Source organism: Cyprinus carpio, chromosome A11 (assembly GCF_018340385.1).
Source record: "Cyprinus carpio isolate SPL01 chromosome A11, ASM1834038v1, whole genome shotgun sequence".
NCBI classification, from domain to species: domain Eukaryota; kingdom Metazoa; phylum Chordata; class Actinopteri; order Cypriniformes; family Cyprinidae; genus Cyprinus; species Cyprinus carpio.
This window is the reverse complement of record NC_056582.1, coordinates 4,292,428-4,311,046: the sequence shown is the minus strand read 5'-3', so window position 1 is coordinate 4,311,046 and position 18,619 is coordinate 4,292,428. Positions and strand designations below refer to the sequence as shown.

The 18,619-nt window shown below is 41.4% G+C and overlaps 1 protein-coding gene across 3 annotated transcripts in view; it reads right to left on the bottom strand.

The window, feature by feature from the left end:
- Positions 1–18,619, bottom strand: part of LOC109085112 (tubulin polyglutamylase TTLL7-like) — an 81,771-nt gene that overhangs the window by 44,921 nt on the left and 18,231 nt on the right. For 2 of the 3 annotated variants that reach the window (XM_042765967.1, XM_042765968.1), the window contains exons 4-9: positions 12,318–12,439; positions 8,519–8,586; positions 8,246–8,404; positions 5,002–5,218; positions 4,110–4,274; positions 2,329–2,487 (exon numbers count right to left, since the gene is read on the bottom strand). In XM_042765967.1, the coding sequence (XP_042621901.1) occupies positions 2,329–2,487; positions 4,110–4,274; positions 5,002–5,218; positions 8,246–8,404; positions 8,519–8,586; positions 12,318–12,439 (890 nt within the window). Of the gene's footprint in view, positions 1–2,328; positions 2,488–4,109; positions 4,275–5,001; positions 5,219–7,614; positions 8,224–8,245; positions 8,405–8,518; positions 8,587–12,317; positions 12,440–18,619 lie in introns of those variants that run through there. The other variant, XM_042765970.1, reaches the window with a different exon arrangement.

Genomic DNA, 18,619 nt, shown 5'->3' with positions numbered 1-18,619 from the left:
AGTTACTTAATTTTAATAATATATCACAACGTTTTGATCAAATACGTCCAACTCTGGTAAACATAAGAGACTTTGTAAATTAAAATCATAATTATTTTTTTAAACTTTTGACATTGATGCTGAAACATTGTGATAGCAACACTGATTCTTCTTGTAAAATCTAAACAAAATTCAACCTTGATCCATAATTTTGATTCACATTTAAATGCTGGATGAGTTATGAATGTTTGGTGTCTTACTGTCTTTACAATTCACCAAAAATTATAGTTGCAATATATTTTTTTAAATGTTTTCAATTAAGCAATAACCATGACAAACACATGGTGTGGTGAAGTGGCATAGTTAGCACAATCATTTTATGTTTGTTGAGTTAAAAGATGTGCATGCTGGGAACGGCTGGAAAATGTTGTTTAGATGACTGTCATCCAACATTACAGAACACCACAGCAAAAGGAAATGAAAATGAGAAACAGAACAAAAAAAAAAAAAAAAAATTGCCCAACCCCAGAATCTGAGGAACCAACTGTTTTCAAACACACAAACAACTGCCTCTTTAGATCATCTTTCAGTGGGAGTCCCTCGTTTAGCTTAATTGCATGGAATGTTTTGCCTTAAATGGTGAAAAGTTTAGAAAAAGGCTGCAAAACCCAAGACATCTTTAGCAAGACCAAGGCTGATGCATCCTATTCCCATTCCCATGAAATTAAATCAGGGATGTCCAGCAATCATTCCACTACATACTGTATCTTTGTCACAAAACCTCCTGAGCTGTCTATCGAGACAGCATTTAAGGCCTCATAGACTTGCAGCTGATTTAAAGGCAGTTCCAAAAGATAAGCAGGAACACTGTACTTCTAAGATGTCTTAAATACCAATTCTAAAGGAGCACTGCATGTATCCTTCATGAATTAGAAAATCCCTGAATGCACTGCAATGCATGGAAAATTAATTCAAGATGGTAGATATCATTCATTCAGTAATGAAAAGCACTGATAAAAAAAAATACTTGTTAAAAATTAGTATTTTATCCAATTTGTGTGTACCTTTAAGTTCATTAGAGTATAAGCTTTGCAACGTGCTAACATAAAACTACTGCTAACACATTAAGTGATAACAAACCAGATGTTCCTACAATACAGTTACACCGCATCCTAATCAGACGCAATGCGATAAGATTCCAGCGGCAAGCAATGTGTCTGTCCACACCAGACGCGACAAAGCTATAAGATATGAAAAAAAATCAATCACAAATCACAGACAAACAGCAGAGCGTCTCTGAAAGCGTGTTGCTGCCTCGTGCTTGTAACCAAACGGAGAAGCTGAATCAATGGAAATATCAAATTACTAAAAAAATTCAACCATATTAAAGTACATACTCAACGTTACAAAGATACAGTGTTTGTCATAAATACACTTGTTTTTTTACAGTCAGCAGTTTGAAAGTTCTTGTTGCTTTTAAGATATTTTCAAGATCTGAGGTGAATTATCCATTTTTGCCTTCATTATCACTATTAAAATCGTTAAGCAATTAAACAATTTTAATATTATGCAAAAGACAGTAAGTACCACAGTTAGAGTCATCAGTAGCGTGTTAAGTTTTTGATTTTGTCAAAAAAAAAAAAAAAAAAATCAAGATCTGAGAGGACATATCCATTGTTAACTTTCTTTATTGCTATAAAGTCATTTGGAAATGTAACCATTTTAATATTATACAAAACACAAAAGTCCTTAGTTGGGTTAGATGCCATACTGAATTTGACAGGGATGAAAATGAGGCCATGAGGGATAGACTTTAAGTCTCTACAATGGCAAGGAGTGCATAAAGGTCCTAGATCACATAATTTTCACCACTCTTTCAAACTTTCAAAACTGGTTTTTGAAGGTTTTGTCAACAATTTTTTTTTTTTTGGGGGGGGGGGGGTTGTTACTTCAACCGAACAATCTGTATTTTGTTAAACAACAATACAATCCATTGAAGTTATTGTATTCCTCACAGCCTCATGTTCATGCCTGTCAAAAATTAAATATTGCAACACCCTGACTAAAATATTAGACAGTACTTTGATTTTGTCAACAAAAATATGAATTAAAACGCATCGTTGACCAAAATATGATGAGAAAATGTATATGTATAGAATATACAACCTGCCTACTGCATGTAAATGCTACATCATGAATACTGGATTTCACAATATACAGCTATTAACATAAGATCTATCCTCCATCATGGCTTCCTACAAGTGAGGACACTCAAATGTGAACTGTGTATCAGCACAAGTGGGGCGGATGAAGAAGTTGACTGATTGAGCAGAGAAGGTGAAAACTGACCTCTAGCAGCCAGGGCTTGAGCTTGCGGTCGAGGATTATGTCAAAACCCAGCACCTCAAAGCAGACGCTGGCGCTCCCTGGTGGCTGGCCTGGGCGGCACATTCGGTAGGCATGAAGCACATGTGGCTCGGCCACTATCAGGGTCTTTACCACCAGCTCCTACAAACACAAGCACAAAACATGCATTTGTTATATAAGACACAACAAATTTAAACAACTCCAATCAGTACATTCAAAAGTGAACTGAATTGCTCTAATCAAAAAAAGTGCATGACACTGTGTTAACTCTCAGTAAGGATATGCTGGTGAAATCTCATTGCATGTGCAAACCGCCCGTATGAGGGACTCATTAACATCCCAGCTCCCTGAAGAGACATGATAGGTCAAAGACTGACAGCACGCGATGGGGAGACAGGGGCAGATCGTAGGAAGACAGGAACAGACGGCCTGTATCAGCTGCTGTACTCTCTTATCAGAGGTCTGGCAGGCCGGCGGTCTCCCTGCATGATTAAACAGAGGCTGTGTTGAAGTATGAGGGGCAGATAACCAGCGGGACGTTTGCTGAGCGTCCCATGGACCCCAAACGTGCAGTTCCGGAGAAGCAGGTTAGATCCCAGCATGCATCCTCCACAGAGAACAGAAAGAATCGTGTGTGTGTGTGTGTGTCACTGAAAATGTTCATGCATATCTGTTCTGACACATAAATGAGAATTTAACACAAGGTATTAGTAGAGTCTTCTGACATCTGAGAAATTACTTCAATAAATAAGGAAAGCTTTGAGCCAATAAAGAGGCGCTGGATTATAGAGAAGGTGCATACTGGGTAAAATGTACCACTTCTGAATGTTGGCAAAGGAGTCAATAAATGAGCTCCAAATTTGAAAAGATGGAAGAATTACAATTAGATCAAAAGAGAGAAGTGGACAGCAAGGAGGAAGAGACGGCAAACAGAAACACAGGAAAGATAAGGGCAGAGCTGTCACACTGGTAACACCCTGACAGGAAACAGATTCGTTTTTGAAAGGAAAATTTGATACAATTGAGAAACTGGAGTCAGGGAGGCTGATTAATGGAATCTATGGAAGTCTGAAAATACTGCAAATCTCGAAAAGCTTATCATCAGGGTCGTGATATGCATTGCGATATGGAATTAAAGGTATTAATCTGAAATGGAAATGTGGAGAAAAGACTGGGTGTGCAGTGTCTATGGGTGTGATCCAATTAGTGCTGTCAAATGATTAATCGCGATTAATCGCATCCAAAATAAAAGATTTTGTTTACATAATGTGTGTGTGTACTGTGTATATTTATTATGTGTATATTTATATATACACACACACACATGCACAAATATATTTAGAAAAATGTTTATATTAAATTTATACATGATATAAATTATATTAATATAAATATAGACATGTAAGTGCATGTAAATCTTTTCATAATATATGCTGTATGTGTGTGCATTTATATATACATAAATATACACAATACAAAGATTATGTAAACAAAAACTTTTATTTTAGATGTGATTAATCGCGATTAATTGTTTGACAGCACTAGAACCAATGACATCATATGCATAAAGACAAGCATGCAGACACATTTATAAAATTTTTGTAGAACTTCTATTAACTTGGCACACATTGCTCATGGTGCGAGTAGCTAAAACATCCAATTTCATAATCTTTCATTGCGTCATGTTATCAAACAGGTATTACATCACATTTCCATTGTATCATGCAGCCTAAGACGAAGCAACAAAAATTAAAACAACTCACTGATACATCGCCCCAGAATTTGGCCACGTCGTAATCGTTGGTTCGAAGGAACTCTGTGAACCAACCAATAGAGCGCTTGCTGCCTTTGTCCACCGTTTCATCTCGCTCAAAGTTCTCGTTGTGTTTGTTTACCGAGTAGTTTGTCAAGTGCATGTACAGCTGGTTCTGAGGGGAAAAAAAAATTAAGATCCATCCATTATTATATAAATTGTCACATTTATGGTCTACATAACAGATGTCACATAACAAAACATCTGCATAAAAATATTTTATGAATATATGTAATACAACATTTTACACAAGAATGGTTTTATGAAGATTTACAATACAATACAATTTACAGAAGAAAGATTTACAACAGATTACGTTAAAAATGGTTTTACGGATGGTTTACAATGCAACCATTTATGAATAACAAAGAATGGTTTTACGAATATTTACTCTATGACAGTTTACCTATGAATGGTTTTACAAAGATTTACAGTTTATACAAGAATTGTTTTACATACAATTCAATACAGTGTGATTTAGCTTTTATATGAATCGTTTTGCATATGGTTGAATTTACATGATATCTTCTATGCATACTTTGCAAATTGTGTAACAATTTACTATGTAACAACTGCAGCAATACACTCAGATTCATCAAAGTCAATGCCTACTATCTCAATTATGTGTGAGAGTGTTAAAGTCAATATAAAAAACAGCTTTTGCAATTGCTTGTATCCATCGGGAACTGATTGGATTGTGAAAAGTGTCTCCATGACAGTTTTATAGAGTGGAGGATTCTGCCCATTAATGGAACTGAGTTTATTTTGACTGTAAGTCGATTTACCTCATAGAATGAAATGTTTCACGTCACTTACATGATTGATATCATATACCAACTTACCAGGTTTGACTCGTTTGGCATATGGTATTTCTCTGTACCCATTCGCACCAGGCCGTCGTTGTAGAGGAATACACGTAGCGGATCACAGGAAGTAACAAGAATGTAAAATCTCAGGTCAAACTTGTAGCCCTCCATGAGGAATGGCTTGTCTAAGTATTCCTGCACAATGAAGTGATCCTGCACCGGGAGCTTTTCACAATTCCGAATCAGAGATATCCTGGCAGAAAACGGATAAGATTCAGCGCACACCCCAAAAATGTGCTGCATATTTTATTGTTAGTTAAAAATCCAAACCTCTGAAGTGTGTCAGAGAGAGTGAGTTTATTAAGGTGCTGTCTCTATCGCTGGTCCCTGGACCCTGACTAGGCCCAGGTTAATAGGACCAGACGTTTTGGTCTGTTACAAGCCCTGTCATCATTTATTTCCTGTGGTTTTGAGCTTGAACAGATCTCCAGCTTTTGGCTGCTCTAGTATACAGATGATGATGCGTTCACCAGTACCAAACACACAAAAAAGTGAAGTTTGGATGTTTAACAAACAAAGGGGCCTTAGAAAAACCAGCTTTGGCGGTAAAATATACAGCCTTTGGTCTGCATTATCTTAATTGGTTGCATGCTTCTCTTCGTCCAGTTTGCACGTGGCCTCAGCGTTTACCTGAGACGTCAACTTTCCAAAAGACCACAAGCTGCTGAAGGAGGGCTTGATCATCACAGTTAATTTGTAAGCTGTCAGCGGATAAATATTGCAAAAAAGTTTGTCTGCTTGCTCTTGCTACAATTAGATGCAGAGGTTCAGCACTATTAAAACAGCTGAACTTTCTCAAGAATTGTGGTGTTACGAAAAATTCTCTTGTGACTTGTGATACATTTAACTAATTTACGGTTATTTGTTTAGTACAAGAACAAAGCTGCAGAAAATGGCCAAATAAGAACAAGGGCCACAAAAAGACCCACACTGAGTTGCTCCATTTGTTCAATTAAAGCAATTAAAATGATTTACCGTGATTGAGTCTCATTTCTACTAGCATAATAAGTGGCTCTTGAAGGGGTTCCAGGATTTATTACACTTCAAATGCATTGTTTTCACTAAGAAATGCCACATCTATCGCTGCTTATCGATAAAAAGGTGTTTTGTTTAATACATAAAAATCTTATTTATAATTATAAATTAAATATTAATTGTTTCTGCTATTGCAAAGGGAGTTCAGACTACTTGAATTTGCTACTCAGCCAAAAGCAACACACCAGCCAATCTTTCTTATCTCCACTGTATTGGCACACAGTCTCTAGCGCTTGGCGTACTCTGGCTCAGGTGTGTGTTTAGCGTCCAGTAGCTTGAGTTGTGTGATGTTGTGAGGATAATGGGGTTGTTTGAATTGCATGACATGATTGATGAGGGCTGATGGCAGGTAATCAAAACCCACTTTTGGCTGACTGTTTAATTTGGCACCAGTGGGGATCTCGTCTTTTAGCCCTCCACAGTTTTTAACAAGCCTCTGCTTAGACACAAACAATATTCATTTAGTTTTCGGCCTGAAAAAAATAAATTATGTAGGAAGATATAACTTAATTTCCTGCGTCACGCTACGCTTTTTCAAATTTAATCTCCAGCCTAGCAGACGATCTTCTTTCACTTGTTAAATGCGGCACAATAACTCAACCTTTGATGACTTCTCATTTTAATAAGTACCGGCTTGCTGTAGCGTATAACCATAGAAATATTCATTTACAAACGTATAAAAGACAGTCATAAATAAATCTAGTGCCCCATCTGCTGCTGTACACTTTCAGCTTAAGAATAAGGTTTAGGCATTCAAGTAAAGGGTTGGTGTTTGGGTTATTATGAGGGTTACTGCGGTGGCACAATATTATTTACATACGTAAGTGGGACATGGAATGATTCTTCTATCAACCAATCACTGCCCAGGGGTGTCCATTCGTCCCAACTCTAATTCAACAACCAGAACTATTTGTGATGATAGTCACAGTTCACCCCTAAAAGCAGTGGTACTGAACTTTCAAATTGGTCATGAAGTGATCATTATCCAGAAATACTAGACATACAAAGACAGATCACTCCTATTACTTATGAATGGGAGAAAGTAGCGGAATATGGTGGAATAGTCCCGCCTTCTCAACAACAGAGCCAATCGCCAATCGGTCATCATGGCATTACTGCATCTGCAGTAAGAAGCTCATTGCTATAGAAACAGTCAGCATTCTGAGACGCACGCGCTTAGGATTGCACATGCGCACTGGCTCATCTATCCTGAAAATAAGCTTTATAATGCTATCTGAGGAAATGAAACAACATTAAGGAGACAGTTGTTGTCAGATTTCATTGGCGATTTCAAATATGAAGTTTAATTGCAAGCTTGGTGACCAGATCTGGAGAATTTAATGTTTCCCCATTCAATGAGCTATGAACTGCACTTGCATGCCCGAGAGGCATCTCATTCTCCGCTTATTCAATTATTTCAGAGTCAGACATAATTACCCATAAACAAAAATATTACAAAAACAGATTATATAATAAAGTTTTAGTGGAAAACATTTTGTTAATTCTCACCTCATGGTCATTGTTTTGTTTTGAATTTCACAAGTTCGCACTTACATATAATATGGCAGAGCAATTAGTAGCATATTTGGCGTGCTGTCCAGAGGGAGGGCTCTGAGCTCAGGATAGAGCCCAAACCCCCATCCCATCCCATCCCATCCCATCCCATCCCATCCACAGGATGAAATTAGATTAAGAGTGAAGTGTTGGGGTGGAGACGGGATGCTGGAAAACTGTTGTGGAAGAGAAGTAAGTTGGCTGTATATATACCCGTATTGTGCTTGTTAAGGTGATTAGCTGACGAACTCCAGCTGGGCCAGACTGATTATTATCTGATCGTGCTCCTCCTGAACGTTGTTAATAAAACATCATATGTCACAACTAGTTGGCACATGCAGTCTAACCGCAAAAGTAACAATATTTCAATGCTACCAAAGCTCAAATCGGATCCAAATACACAGAAGGTTGGAACTCCATGCAACTCCTGTACTACTTTCAATTATAAATGAATGACTTCAGATCTGTCAGAAATAGAAACTTTTCAAATAGCAAAACTGTACTGGGAAATATTTGCCACTTCTTAGCAGTATGCTGCCCAAGGGAAAATTCCAATAATCTACATTTTAAGAAATATTCCAGGACAACACACTCATACAGGATGCAAAATTTAGAGTCTGCTGTAACTTACCCATGGCCCATGGCTCCATTTGCAGGCTTAACAATGAACGTTTTCTGCTTGCGTTTTCGTTTCAGCTCCTTTACATAGTTCTGGAACTGCGTGCATTCGGCTGGGAAGATCCAGGTTTTGGGGATGAAGCTATATTCCTGAGGCTGACTTTTAATCATTCTAAGGAAAGAAAGAGGATAGTACAATAAAAAAAGTGTTCAAGTCAACTTCTCTTGGCTGGAGGGCAGCTGTAATCAATCATGCATTTGATATGGTATCATGTTTCGAACTCACTTGGCCATGTTCCTTGCCAAGCAGTCTTTCCGACAGATCTCACCCATTCCTGGGAAATGGTTTATTCTCTGAGGAAAATAATCACACTGTTAGAGGGCACTTGGTTATTCACCTTTGAGAGGAAAAACAAAATATTGGAGCCCAAGTCTTGAACTGAGACCATAATATTTTGACATTTTATGTCCAATTACAGACTCAAAACAAAAGGTGGTTGTCAGACCTTTCTTAACCCCTATTTAGTTCCCCACATTGTTTTTAATTAAAAAAAAAAAAACACGATCAATTTTGACTCTAAGGGCCAAGGTAATTGGTTCTGCATCAGAGCCCATGTAGTTGTAGGTACTGACAGATGAATGAATTGCTTTGAATGCAAAGAGGAAGGGAGGGAGTGGAGAGTTTTTCTGTATTCTTTGAGCAAATGAGGCTGAACAGGGCCATTAATTTGACTCGTATGACCTGTAGCTTGGCAGCTGAGCCAATCAAAGGAAAGCAAGAAAAAAAAAACTTTGGAACAAACATTTTAGTAAGTGTGAAAACACAACATGCTTTTCCAAAAATGAAAATAACAAAACACAACTTTATGAAAAGTGTTATATGAAGCAAAGCATCTAAGCCAATTGGTTGGGGCATTTTTCTTTGTGAATGTAATCCTGTGATATGTGACAGGGAACCCTAGACAAACATTCAGAGTTGCTTTATGAAAGCAAGCCCTAAGACAACATTTCAGATCTTTGATGTCATACTGAATGTAAATGCAAAAAATAAAATAAAAGCAGAAAATCTGAAGAACATTCATGCTGCTGGTTCTGATATTGAAATATTTGATACTGATACTGAATAAGTAACTTGAGTTGGTTTAAGTAACTCCAGTGGTTTGAGTAAAATTTTTGGGCAAACTATTAATTTAGGGTTGTTTTAGCTTAATCCAAAAGCCAGCCTTTATGTATATGCAAATCATGACACACTAAGAGGTGAAAAATTAATCGTTGACAGAGAAAAATTAACCTAGAAATTTTCTGAAAGGTAGTTATCTTAGTTAAGTATTTGTCATGTATGTTATGTAACATTGTTTGAATGTGTTATTATTTTGTATTTGTGTCAATACAAACACTAAGCTGCCTCCTAAGAGACCTTGTTTTAGCACAATTTTAAGACAGCATGGTGTATATCCTTTACAGAGAAGGCAATTCCTAAATGCACTGCAACAAGCTCAGTGAAAAAAGAAATCAAAGATGGCAGACAATGTGAGAGAATGACTGATTGTTAATAGACTTAAATCAAATCAGTGCAATTAAAAATAAAATAAAAAATTGCCCAATATTGTTGTTTGATATGCATAATAACAAATTAGAGTGATGTGCTGCATGCAACATGTTAACGTCAAAGTGTTTTGACTTCTTGCAGCTTTGAATCTGATATTAATAGAATTACATAAACAAGAGAGTTTGGCATCTACTGTTACAAAATGTGTGTTGCGTGGAGCTAGAAAACACGGAATGCATGAAACTCTTCTTTTAATTTCAATAATCCAAAGGGGTAGAGAGGAGCATAGGACACACAAGGGTAGACGAATAATCTCTGACAACACAAACTGAATGAACTAGGGCTTTTAAACTCAAGATAAATGGGGAAACACAGGTGTATGGAAGGACTAAAATTAACAGGGACATGGAACAAATGGGGAAGAAACTAGACACACCTGGAATCAAATTAACAAACCACGGGAGACAGAAACTGGGTCACGGGGCAAAAACACACACAGACAAGTCCATAGTCCTGACATAATGCCCCCTCCCAAAAGGTGTATCCTCGCACCGTAGTAACAACAGAGGGAGGAGTAGGTGGGAACTTGGGAAGAGGTTCCGTGGGAGGACGGACCCCCAGGAAGGGGCCAGCAGACAGAGACCACGGAGGGAGGAGCCAGGGAGGAGATGCTTGGAGCAGGAGGAGCCCAGCAGGACCCAGGCCACAGCCATAACAGCGGCCCACGGTGGAGCCGACAGAGGGAGGAGCCATGGAGGAGGAGTGGTCACCAACTCCAGGGGGCCAACCAACGGCGGTGGAGCAGGTGGAGGAGGAGCCTGAGGCGGATACAGAGAGCCGAAAGGCCAGGGTGACGGGGAGGATCCGGAGGTCCTAGGTGGAGCCGATGGCGCGGGCGACCGGCACTGGTGGGTACATTCTAGGAGCGGGCACTGGAGGACACATTCTAGGAGCGGGCACTGGAGGATCGGAAGCCCCCTCAGGGCTGGACAAGGAAACCAAGGACGAAGGAGGGCTGGACGGAACCAGCGGAGACGATGGAGAGAGGAGAGGGGGAGTTCAATTTCCAGTTCAGACTCCCAGTCAATAAGATCCACCTCCTCATTTTGGCACTTTTGGTGTTCCATAGTCCACTCACCCACAGCCCGGTAGCAGGGGGTAGAGCTCCTCTCCACGCTCACACCGTTCGTGGCTTTCTTCCTCATGGCAGGCGGTGTTGACGTCACGGCGTCTGGCTCGTCAGCGATCCTCAGCTCTGTCGCTCCATGCGGCGATGGCTCGTCGGTCGCGGCGGGCGATGGCTCTCTGTCAGCGGCGGGCTCAGACATGTGCTCCCCACATCGGGGAGATGGTGGGCTGTGCTCTGGGTCCAGAGTGAATCTGGTGAGATCCTCCAGGGAGCAGATGGTAAGTGGTGACCCGTTTTTCACCAGAGTCCACTCCAAGCAGGTGGAAAATTCCTCCCAAGGACCATCTTCGGACGACAAGGCTCTGCACTCGGCATTCAGGCTAGCATCATAGAAAGCGCATAGCGTGTCGTCCGGGTAGCTGGTAATGTGTCTCGTGATGTGTCTGTCTAGTATGGTCCTCGATAGATCGGCCTTCCTGCTCCAGCAGGAGGAGGAGGAATTCGGGGCGAAGGTGGATCCATAAAACACACAACGGAAACAAAGCACTGACACATCACCAGCTACCCGGTCAACGCGCTCTGTGGTTTCTATGATGCTAGCCTGAACGCCGAGTGCAGAGCCTTGGCTCTCCGTCAGTGGCATGCTCGGACATGCCACAAAAGCATCCCGTCCAGAAAATTATTGTGTAGGACTGGGTCTGTAGATGTCAGGAATATGGACTTGTCTGTGTGTGTTTTTGCCCCTGTGACCCAGTTTCTGTCTCCCGTGGTTTGTTAATATAATGTGAGTGGAGAAGCTGGACAACTGAAATGGGAGATGATGCCTCTAAAAAAAAAAATAATAAAAAATAAATCGCCTCTACAACAAACATGCATAGGATGAGCTTTTGAGAAGTTGAGCTAAAAAAAAAAAAAACATGCCATCTAAAAGCTGCGATTGGTGGTCAGTTTGTGTGTGCATGTATGTTTTTGAACAACTGAATGATATTTCTTACAAGAAATTATTATTGTATGAAGTAAATATTTGCTTCGTTATCTCAAACTCTCTCTATTTTGTTATAGATCATTACACACTATGATGGCCAGTAATTGAACTGACGTCCCTTGAAAGAACTTTGTTTCAAATCTGTTCCTGACAAGTTTGCTGATCTCATGTGTCATCAATTGATGGTTTACTACTGCACTGTACTTTAGCCATGCAGGTTATATGCAGTACATTAGATGACTTCAGTTGATTAAACTGCAAATTCCTGTGAAGGGTATTAGGAAAATGAGTATAAGCCATGGTAATGGTCAATGATCTCTTAAAACCACGGAAAATAAAAGTAGACTTTAACAAGATGTTGGCTTTTATTTATTTATTTATGTTATTTTATTTATTTTTAAATGAAAGGAAAATCACAATACCTGATAGTTCCTGAGCTCAGCAATTTTCTCATGTTGCACAGCAGAGTCATTCCAGGTGAGATTGGCCATCTCATCATCATCTCTGGCTTTATGAAAGGTCATCTCCTCAATGACAATACGAACTGAAAATAAATCAAATTAGTTTCTTGATGTGCTTTGACAATGGATCATATTTCTTTCTCCATGACTGTATGGACACAAACAACTGGCTTCATTGGTAGAACTCAACAACAGAAATCCTCTTATTCTTTCTTGAAATAAAAAACTCATGATTATGCTTGACTTATGCTTTTGCGTCAACCCAAGTGCTATAATATTATGTCTGCATTACATTATCTTTCCAGGAAACATCACATAGTTGTAGTAACTGGTAATATTATGAAAATGATGTTGATTTTTTTCTTAAACATCAGCATTACTGAATAAAACCAAATCAGTGTGGCTTACACTGAAATCCAGCAAAACAAAAAGCTTAAAAACTTATGCCTGTTAAGTAATCATATAATTGTTAATTAAGAGAATTACTCTAAAGGATTATACTTATACTAAGTTCAAATATGGGCGCTGTGTAAAAATCTTACTCAATTAAAGTATCCCAAACACGTTTCAGTAAAAAAAAAAATAAATAAATAAATAAAAAGTGCCCATTTAATTGTATTTATCTACTATTAATTCAGAATACTAGATTTAAATGATTTAAAAGTAAAAAGTAAACATTCTTTCTTAGCTTCAGAATTCAAGAGACAGTGGAGATTTTCACATCGAAGTAAGTTTGCTGCACAAACTGTTTAATAAATATTTGAGAATATAACAAAACCCTTTTTAAGGGCATGTCGGTGACTGACGAATTGGGATCTCGCTTCGAGAGACCAATCTACTTCAAGTGTAAACTAAACAAGCCAAAGCACATTGGCATGCAATTATTGCATCCACCAGCAGCTGATCACAGCGTGAGCATAAAAAGGCAGCAGGTGCAATGCATACCAGGTTTTCACTGAGGAGCCGAGCTGGTGACCCGGCCACTCAGCTGTGGTAAAGCAGCCGTGGCAATGGGATGTGGCGTCTCCGTTCCCATCTTCAGGGAATGGGGGTTACATACGTAACCCGAGACATTCCCTTTCAGTCGGTCACTCTCGACATCACGTCGGTGACCAACGAATTGGGATCTTCTACCAAAGCACCATGGATGCTGCCCCTTCCAGTGCCCTGTGTTTGCCACCTACACCCCTTTTTGGTGTAGTCTGGGACTCGCAACAAGAAAACCGCTCACCGTTGTCGCAGCACTACCCACTCAGTGAGATTGGATAACACTGGGAAAATGTACCCATTCCACTTGGAACAGGGACACTGCGGAAGCCTCATCCTTCCCGAAGGAGGTCACTGGAGCAAATACTCATATGAACATCCATTTAGGTGCATATGGATAATTGGAGGTGATTGAAACCCTCTTGGAAATGGCAGAAGTCGGCCGGGGAAACACAGGCTCTGAGGCTATACTATGGACTTTACACATATGGGATCCACTTAGGTCTCACATATGGAACCCAGCCTACTACCAGTTCTCAAGTATTCATCGGGAGAAAGGCCTGGTGCCAGACTTTCCACAGCGCCTGGCTACTGAGCGGATGGGGGAGCTCGACAGGGTCTACAGTATGGACACTCTGGAGTAGTTTTAGCAAGCCAACACTAACCGGGGCCTCTACCGGGGTGAGAATACAGGAGGATACCAGCTCCACACAAAAGTTATAGAATCTAGCGAATGTGTTGAGGGTCACCCAGCCCGCTGCTCTACACATATCTGTCAGCGAGGCACCACGAGCCAGCACCCAGGAGGATGGAGTCCACTATGAGACGGCAATCCCCTTCTGCCGGCCTACATAACAGACAAAGAGCTGGTCTGAGGACCTAAAGTTTTGTGTCCGGTCTACGTAGCATCTCAGGGCTCGGACAGGACAGAGCAAAGCTAGGCCTGGGTCTGCCTCTTCCGGGGTTAGGGCTTGCAGGTTCACCACCTGATCCCTGAAGGGAGTAGTGGAAACCTTGGGCACATAGCCAGGCCAGCGCCTCAGGATTACCTGGGAGTCAGCCGGCCCAAACTCTAGGCATGAATTGTCAACCGAAAATGCGTGCAGTTCCCCTACCCTCTTGATGGAGGCCAGGGCAAGCAGGAGCAAAGTTTTCAATAAAAGAAACTTCAGCTCGACTGAGTGCAAAGGCTCAAATGGGCTCTGCTGTAGTGTTTTAAGCACTAGAGACAGGTCCCAAGAGGGTATGGAGGAGGGCCGGGGAGGATTTAACCTTCTGCCCCCCCTAAGGAACCTGATGACAAGGTCATGCTTACCAACCGACTTCCCTTCCACAGGGTCATAGACTTTCAGGGTGGATGGAGACAGCCTTCACTCCAGCCCTTGTTGCAAAAAGGAAAGCATGACCACAATCGGGCATCTCCAGGGGTCTTCTCGATGAGAAGAACACCACTCGACGAACAGGTTCCACTTCAAGGCATAAGCGTGTCTCATAGACGGTGCTCTCGCCGAAGTGATGGTGCCCACTACCTCTTGGGGTAGGTCACCAAGAACCTCCGTGTCCCATCCAGGAACCAGACATGAAGTTTCCAGAGGTCTGGACGCGGGTGCCGCAGGGTGCCCCGTCTCTGAGTCAGTAGATCCTTCCACTGGGAGGGGCCATCGCAAGGAACACTAGTTCAGGGAACCAGGTCCGGGTGAGCCAATACGGTGCCACAAGCAAGACCTGCTCCTCATCCTCCCTGACCTTGCATAGCTGCGCAGGCCCCGTGGACAACTGAACAACTGGCAGTGAGAGGTCTCTGGAGAGACAAACAGGTCTACCTGAGCGGCTCCGAAACGTCTCTAAACCAGCTGGACCGGGGGTGGAGTCGCCACTCTCCCGAGAGCATAGCTCGTCGGCCATACGGTTGAGCAGGCCGGGAATGTGATTTGAATGAAGTGATCTCAGAACCTTCCGAATCCAAAGAAGGAGGTGGCGGGTGAGTTGCGACAAGAGTGCAGACCACCTTGTCGGTTGATGTATGCAACAGTCGCTGTGTTGTCCATTCGGACCAGCACGTGCTTCCCTCATAAGCACCCTTTGAGATGGTTCAAGGCAAGGCGCACTGCTAACAACTCTAGGCAACTGATATGCCAGTGCAGATGGGGGCCCGTCCATACCCCCGACACTGCGTGCCCATTGTACATGGCCCCCCCAGCCTGTGCTGGAGGCATCCGTGTAAACAACAGCATGCCTGGAGACCTGTTCCAGGGGCACTCCTGCCCAGAGAAACGTAAGATCTGACCACGGGGTGAAGGCTTGGCGACTGTGCTAGTATAAGCCAATCGTCGAGATAGTTGAGGATGCGAACCCCCTGCTCTCTGAGGGGAACAAGAGATGCCTCCGTGACTTTAATGAAGACACTGGGAGACAGGGACAGCCTGAAGGGCGGGACCTTGCACTGATATGCCTGTCCTTCGAACGCAAACCGCAGAAATGGTCTGTGGAGTGGAAGGATAGACAAGTGAAAAAATGGTTCCTTCAGGACAATCGCTACAAACCAATCTTGGGGAGGGAGGGGGAGGGCCCACCCGAAGATGCGTTTCTGCATTAACATCTTGAACTGTAACCGATGAAGGGCGCGGTTCAAGACACGCAGGTCCAGGATTGGCCATAACCCACCGCCTTTCTTGGGTACAAAGTAAGGGCTGTAAAACCCCGTCCTCATATCGGCTGGAGGGAGCGTCTGTATCGCATCCTTCGCCAGTAGGACTGCGATCTCCACATGCAAGACAGGAGCATCGGCTGCCTTCACTGTGGTGAAACAGATGCCACTGAACTTAGGGAGATGCGGGGAGAACTGAATCGCATAGCCGAGGCTGATGGTCCGTAGAAGCCAACAAGACAGGCTGGGTAGCGCTAGCCAGGCACCCAGAAACTGTACAAGCGGGACCAACAGAACCACCGCCGTACCCACAGTGGGGCAACGAGGGGGAACATGAGTCATCCACGAATGCCACCTCAGCTTGTTTAATGCCCAGACACGTGAGGCAGCGATCGTGACCATCACTTGGCTCCAGATAACGACCGCATCCAGAAACGCACAGGTGAAACGGCACCCGTGGAGCTCTTTTAGAGCAAATTGCTCTTTTTAAGGAAATGCTCTTTTAGTGCTGAGGCTCACAGGAGAAATGGCCACTTGCAGCAGGTAGTGCAGCCTGAAGTGTGCAACCCACTCGACACGGAACGACCACCGCTGAAGCGCCATACCGCAAACACCAGAAGTTTCCAAGAGCGCGTTGAACTCGTAGTTCACTTGAAGACACTGGATGGAGCAGAATGATGTTTTTGCTCGGCTCAAAAGCAAAAAGATGGTATGCATTGCACCTGCTGCCTTTTTATGCTCACGATGTGATCAGCTGCAGCTGGATGCATTAATTGCATGCCAATGTGCATTGGCTCGTTCAGTTTACACTAAGTAGATTGGTCTCTAAAAGCGAGATCCCAATTTGCCGTGACGTTGAGAATGACCAACTGAAAGGGAACACATTGCATTCCAGAGAACAAGGGAACAAATTCATAGTTTGAATTCTTTCGCCACAATATATATAGCTATATTTTTCCCATGTGCATCATGTGCAGGGCTCCATATAATTATGATGTGTTTAAAAGAAAGAGAGAGAGAGAGAGAGAAATATATAATTAAAATTAGTTTGTTGTAATTTTATGTTGTGTTATGTAATGCTTATTACACACTGAAAAAACTGAATATCAAAGCCCCTTGACCATATTGAAACATTTCTTAAAGTGTGTGAAACCCTTGAAAGTACACCACAATATGAATTAATAAAAATAAATAAATCAACTAAACAATTACATTTAGAGAAAGCACATACCTTGCACTCAAAATGAGCCTTAAATGGTAAATAATAAGCCTAGTTAGGAACAGTAAGCATCAATTACCAAATGGACAATCATAAAATAAACAAAGTTGTAGGACATAAGTTGTAAAAAATAAAGTTGTACAGTACATTAGATTTATTAGGCATATTAACTGCAGTTATTTTATATCACTGTACCTTATGTTGCTTTACTAGCACTGTACCTGTAATTGAGTGTATTAGCCACACATGGGCTAGGTCATGTGTGTTGCTCAGTAAATGAGAGAATGCTAAAATAACCAGACAGACAATATGTTGAGCTTTAAAGTCATATATTTCAGCCATATATGAGATGCTTTGACTATGTGTGGTGAAGATGTGATTTTGTATTTAAGTGTTAATGAGTTATAGGTTATATGTATAAGGCCAGGGTTTGTGTGTGTGTGTGTGTCCGTGTGCATGTGTGCGTGTGTGTATGTATTGTGTGGTCCCTGTATTCCATTGGATTGAGATCTTTAGTCTCCATGAGGAAACAAGCTTATAAATCATACAGAATGATCTTTTTGTTTGAGAGAATGTTTTGTGTGAGGGTGAGGGTCACTCAAAAACATGATTTTACGATACTGTTCACAATTATTTTCAACTTAGTTCTCTCAAAAATTAAAATTAGCCCATAAGTTACTCACCCTCAAGTCATCCTAGGTGTATATGACTTTCTTCTTTAAGACAAATCCAGTCAGAGTTATATTAAAAATTGTCTTTGATCTTTCAATCCGTTTAATGGCACTCAGCGCGTGCTGCAGTGCATTAGTCCAAAAGAAGTTAAATAAAATGTGCCCATCGATAAAAAAAAAAAAAAAAACCTGTCTCACACAGCTCTGGGGGCTGAACAAAGGCCTCCTGTAGCGAACTGATGTGTTTTTGTAAGAAAAATATCCATATTCAAAACCATATCCATATTCAAGTGAGTCTCGTGAAAACCACTGTTTGTTAAAAGGAGCAAAGGAAGCAACGTTTCCTTACTTTAGCAAAGGAAATCCAGTCTCCTCTTGGCTTATATCGAAATCCTCCGAATTTCTTCTTTACAAATCCATTGTTAGTGACCGTTGTTTTGTTGTGATCACTCCCCTGCACTTCCACTTTCGTCACTTCTGAGAGGCGCTTGTGCAAAGCCGACCTCCATATGTCATATGCCCGGAACTGCTTCAGTGTACAACAGTGAGCAAGCTAGATTAAATTGATTATTACATTTTAAATATGGTTATTTTTCTCACAAAAACACATCAATTTGCTACAGGAGGACTTTGTTCACCCCCCGGAGCTGTGTGAGACACTTTTTATTATGGATGAGTTCTTTTTATTTAACTTTTTTTGGACTGATGCACTGCAACACCCACTGAGTGCCATTAAACA